This window comes from Thamnophis elegans, chromosome 2 (genome assembly GCF_009769535.1).
Source record: "Thamnophis elegans isolate rThaEle1 chromosome 2, rThaEle1.pri, whole genome shotgun sequence".
Classification (NCBI taxonomy): Eukaryota; Metazoa; Chordata; class Lepidosauria; order Squamata; family Colubridae; genus Thamnophis; species Thamnophis elegans.
The window spans coordinates 126,413,032-126,418,398 of NC_045542.1; the positions used below are offsets into that span (position 1 = coordinate 126,413,032).

Genomic DNA, 5,367 nt, shown 5'->3' on the forward strand with positions numbered 1-5,367 from the left:
GGTTTAGCAGATCTTCAGGAACATGATTTGTTTCAGATTTGAAACAACACAAATTTTGTTTCACTACTGTATATGTTGCTCAATTACATCTTCCAGCTAGTGTAGCTTTGTAAAAATGTTAGGGAGTTATAATTAAGAAAGAACTGGATGGGTATAGACTTTCAACATCTAATTTTGCTAATTCAACTTTGATTATGTGATTCAAAAATAAATCAGAACTCCGTGATTTATATGACTGTTTCATCAAAAATACTAAAAAGGGCAGCTGCTTAAAAAAAATAATAGAAATTTTGGACTACGGACAAAAGAAACTTGACTGGAATTTGACTTAGAACCTCCTTCCTGTCATTTCATCTGACTTTAATAACAATATAGATAGTTAAAGTGGAATCTCTTTAACTGGACTTTCAAAAAGCTCTTTTTTCCAAAGATTCATCAAAGTTTTTTGAGTAAATGCAGCAGTTCTAGAGGAAGAAACACTAATAATAACTGGCTGAAGAACACAAAGCAGAAGTAAAATAGCCAATTCGTTCTCAAAGAAGTAATTAAAAATATGTGTTCTTTAAGATCCTTATTGGAAGCAATTAATTCAAGACCAACTTGACCTATCAAAGAACTGTAAGTTGACCACATTTGCTTCAGGTTATCAATAGAGTATGTGGCTTAAAAATGTACTTAAGACTGCAGTGCTAAAGAATATGGCTGGATCCTATTCTCTTTTTAACTTACCTTGATGGCAATGATAACTTCTGTGTATTTCATGCGTCATGTTTTAGAAAATAAGCAAAAATAGCAATAAAAATAGTACTTAGACTTATATACCACTTCATAGTGCTTTACAGACCTCTGTAAGCGGTTTACAAAGTCAGCATATTGCCCCCAACAATCTGAGCCCTCATTTTACCCATATCAGAAGGATGGAAGGCTGAATCAACCTTGAGTCTGGTGAGATTCTACCTGCCAAACTGCTGGCAGCCGGTGATCAGCAGAAGTAATCTGCAGTACTAAATTCTAACCATTGCGCCACCGTGGCTCTAAATGTATTTCTAAATGTAAAAATGTATTTCTATAAGCATACCTATTATGAAATTTATATAAATGCTAAAGGTTTTCTTCAGCAGGCATATTTCTGATTAATCAATATTTCTTGATTTACTATATAAACTGTGAATAAATTCATATTTACTAAGGATCTTTAAAAAATGATTCTAATTTGACCTTAGAGAGGTATCATTTTATAGAAGATTGAATATATTTTATGTCAAAATGTAAATCACCCAATAAAGCTGGTGATGCAACCATCATTACTGCAACTCTTCTAAAAAACAAACAACAAAACTATAATTTATTGTAATCTCATCTTCATTCTATGCCAGGTGTTGGTGGATTACACAGAAAAAACTACATTATTTAAAGTTTCTACTAAATATAATAAAAGATAATTAACATTTAGTTTGTTACATTGTAAAAGTGTACATATTTTAATTGTTTTGTTAGCTTTACCTAAGTTTCTTCAACTATTAAAAAAGAAAAATCAATTGTTGATAGTCAAAAACATTCAAATCAGTTGATACAACATTACAGTACAGCCAACTAAAATTGTTCAAAATCTTGTCATCTTATCTCAAGTTTAAAAGAGTCCTTAGACCAGATTATGACAAAGCTGGTTTAATGTATTTTCAAGTTGGAATCATTAAGATTTTGTAGGATACTGTACTTCCTGTTGATGGCTTCAGAAGAAAGGGGACCAAATGACTTGAAAATCAAAGGGCAATCCTAGCCTTTAATTTTTTTTAATAGTTAGATCAACTTTGTTAAATTAAGCACAACTAAAAAATTGGAAGCTAGGTGAAGCTGCCATTTTTGTGTGAAAACAATTGCGATACGCTATACTAAAAAAAATTGAAATATCCACCTGTCCTCACCACTCTGCCACAAAACTAGCAAAGTCAGAAAATACAAAAGTCTTCAAACTTGTCACTTTTGCAGAATAAAGCAAAAAAGTCATTGTGCTCCTTACTACCAGAAGCAAAATATTATCTGAGTTACCACATATAATAGCTTCTGGATGTGTCCACTTGAGTTGGCTTGGTTTCTGCTGAACCTTCCTTTTCTTTTTCGCAGTCACCTTCCCAGAGATTAATAAGTGGAGGATAGAGTTCATTCAAAGGAATAGAAGAGGTCTTTTGCATATATTTTTTCAATGAATGATGATAGTTTTTCCTTTTAAACCTTTTTGCAACGTAGACAGAAACAGAGGCAAGACTAATAACAGCAAACATCGATCCCATGACTACAGCTAGGGCTGTGCTTGTCTCTTGGTCAGTAATATCAAGGGCAAATGCTGCGTTTTTTGTAGTAACATTTACACAAGACTTTTGAGTTTGCTGATGGATATTAGATACTGTGAGACAGACTTCATAATCTGTGGAGGGTTGCAAATGGGTAAGATTGTATTCATGTACATCAACTGGGACCCTTGCAGTGTATGTAATGTGTGGGTTATCAATCTTCATTGTTGCAGATGACCATTTTAAATTAGATGTCATAACATTAGAGTTAGCTTTCCAAGAAACCAGGATGGAATGAGACTCTGCTTGCTTGACATAAATTTTCAGCACCTGAGTACCATCAAGAAGTGTTCCATTCACTCTTATAGTAGCCACTCTTGTATCTGCACCTTCTATATTTTGAGCTACACATGTGTATCTTCCTGAATCCTCCATCTGGATATTTGATATTTCCAGTGTGCCTTCACTACTAATCTTAAATTTGTCTGAAAGAGTTTCCACAGTTATTTTATTCCCAAGTGGAGTAACCCAATAAATCTCAGGCTCAGGTTCTGCCATAGCCCGACAATCCAAAAAGACAGTCATGCCAATGTCCAAATTCAAATGGTTTGGGAAAGTATCATGTGAAATCATTGGAAGACACTGTTCACTGGAATCCTGTACTAATACCTCCTTTACTTGTTGTCCTTTGTATTCTGGTGGCATAGCACAAAACATTGATAAGGGTTCCATGAAACGAATATTGGTCTTGTTTGAGTTGATCCAGTGAATGACACAGTCGCATCTGAGTGGATTACTGTGAATACTAATCTCCCGTAAATTTGGAAGGGATTCCACTGTTTTTTGGTAGACCGCATTCAAGGCATTATTATTAAGCATCAAGCTTTCCAGAGCAGGTACATTCCGAAATGCTAAACGATGTATGTAAGATAACTTTGGATTATTGGTTGCTTCAAGCTTTGTAAGTTCAGGAAGATTGTCTAGTGCATACCTATCAATAGACACCAGCTCTCCCATGTTGTTGATCCCAAGTTCTTTCAACCGAAGCATGTTTTTGAAATCTCCTTCTTGAATTTTGTGGATTGGGTTTTTGTTAAGATCTAAAAATTTTAAATTTGGGACTTTCTCAAGTGCAAGCTGAGGAACTTTAGCCAATCTGTTATCATAAAATGAGAGACTTTCAAGACTATCCAAGCCTACTAGAGCATTTCCAGGGATGTCAGTCAGATACATTCCAGCCAGAACTAGACTTCTTAAATTTGATAGTGATTTGAAGTTCATATCTAGTATTCCAATCACAGGATTTTCTCCAATCATCAAAATTTCCAAGTTAGGTGTAGAATCAAACCAGCGACCATCAATAACTTTTAATTTATTGGAATTAAGATGAAGCCTTAGAAGATTCTTCAAGCCTGAGAATGCATTTGCAGAAATTGTACTGATTTGATTATGGTTGATATAAAGTTCCTGTAGATTGCACAGATCTTGTAGGCAATAATCTGTCATCTCTGTGATCTGATTTTCCTCCAAGTGTAAAGTGGTTAACTGAGAAAGATTTGATAATCCCACATCTTTTATACTAGTAAAATTATTTTGTGAAAAATCCAACTCTGTTAAATTGAAAAGTTGCTGGAGTTCATCTGTGGTCTTGGCAATATTGTTGCTTTGTAAGAGAAGGACTTGAGTATCAGTGAAAAGGTTACTGGGGATTTTTGTTAAACGAAGATCATTGCAGTCAACTGTTGGAGCTTCTCTGTAGGTTGACTGAGGAGTAAACCAGGGTCTTATTTCACAGACACACAATTGTGGGCATTCATTATTTTGTATGGAAGTTGCTTGAAATGAATTTATGAGCAATCCCAGTGCCAGCTGGCAAATCTTTAATGCAAAACTAATATGAGCCATATTGTTTTCTTCTAGCTTCTCCTTATTAATCACAAGAGCAGATAAAATATAGCCTGACAGTGTAGGAAATCAAAAGTTTTTCTTTTAAATGTTTGGGCATCCAAAGAATGGAAGATTTTCTTATGATTTTATGAACAGCAAATATTCCAATGATTTTTTCATCAACCTTATTGTTTCTATTTTCTTTAAGTTGCTTCTGTCATATAAAGCAGTATGTCTGAAAAGAAAGAAAAATAAATTTCAATTCACACATTTCAACATTAAAATCTTTACTTTCTTTCATTTAGTCTAAATATCAGTACCTTTGCATTCAGACAATATTTAATGCAAAATTATTTAAAACCTGCTAAAATCTGAAATACACCAGAAATTTACAGAATTGACCATGAAGTGGTTGCATTTTTCAAACAGAATTTTTTTTTAAATGCAGAGTTTAAATTAGAATCCAAAGTAGTTAATTTAAAAAAAAACCTCTGGCAATATACCACATTTTTGTACCACTTGATAGAGCAGCTTCAAAGCACATAACATTGTTTTTTTACAATGTGATCAGATGCAATATCTGGAGTATAGCTACATAGTTTTATTCAGCAAATGAAAGTTGTAGATTAGTAGTAGATAATGTCTATAATTAGTCCATTTGAAAAGCAGGATGCAACTAGCACATTTTACTGAAAAATCTTTGTAAAAATGTATAACAGAGTCTGTAGTTCCTTACCCAAAACATAGAATAGCATTATTTTGTGTTCAGTAGTATCTTATGCTCATTACAAGTTCAACCCAAATAGATTTTGAGAGTTTCATAAACAACTAGGTTGTCCATGACAATTTTGAAAGACCTAAAAGAAATGGTTCTACGCTTAGGGCCTCACCTGTGTTCACTAAGCTATTTCTTGATTGTACCAGTGATGTGATATTTAATATTTCTCAGATGCTTTATATTTTAAGTTTTGTAATGCTTGACATTGTTTTTATTTGATTTTAATACTGGTCACTCCCCAAAGTTGTTCACTGAGATGGGTGGCCATATAAATTGATTAAAAAAATTAACTAAGCAAATTATTTTCCTCTGTACATTTTTCTTCAGAATAATCAGTCAGATAGAGATGAATGAGTTGGGTTTTGATTAAAACAAAAACATTTTTAGTTTTCAAATAACATTAGTTTTAGT

At 33.3% G+C, this 5,367-nt stretch overlaps 1 protein-coding gene across 1 annotated transcript; it reads right to left on the reverse strand.

The window, feature by feature from the left end:
- Positions 1 to 1,557: 1,557 nt before the first annotated feature.
- LRRN1 (leucine rich repeat neuronal 1) lies at positions 1,558 to 4,272 on the reverse strand. Its single transcript, XM_032211114.1, has one exon. The coding sequence runs from the start codon at positions 4,194 to 4,196 to the stop codon at positions 2,046 to 2,048; it is 2,151 nt and encodes a 716-aa protein (XP_032067005.1). The 5' UTR covers positions 4,197 to 4,272; the 3' UTR covers positions 1,558 to 2,045.
- Between the last annotated feature and the right edge of the window lie 1,095 nt (positions 4,273 to 5,367).

Excerpts from the sequence above, each read along its gene's own strand:
- LRRN1 (XM_032211114.1), bottom strand. The coding sequence starts at position 4,196 with ATGGCTCATATTAGTTTTGCATTAAAGATTTGCCAGCTGGCACTGGGA.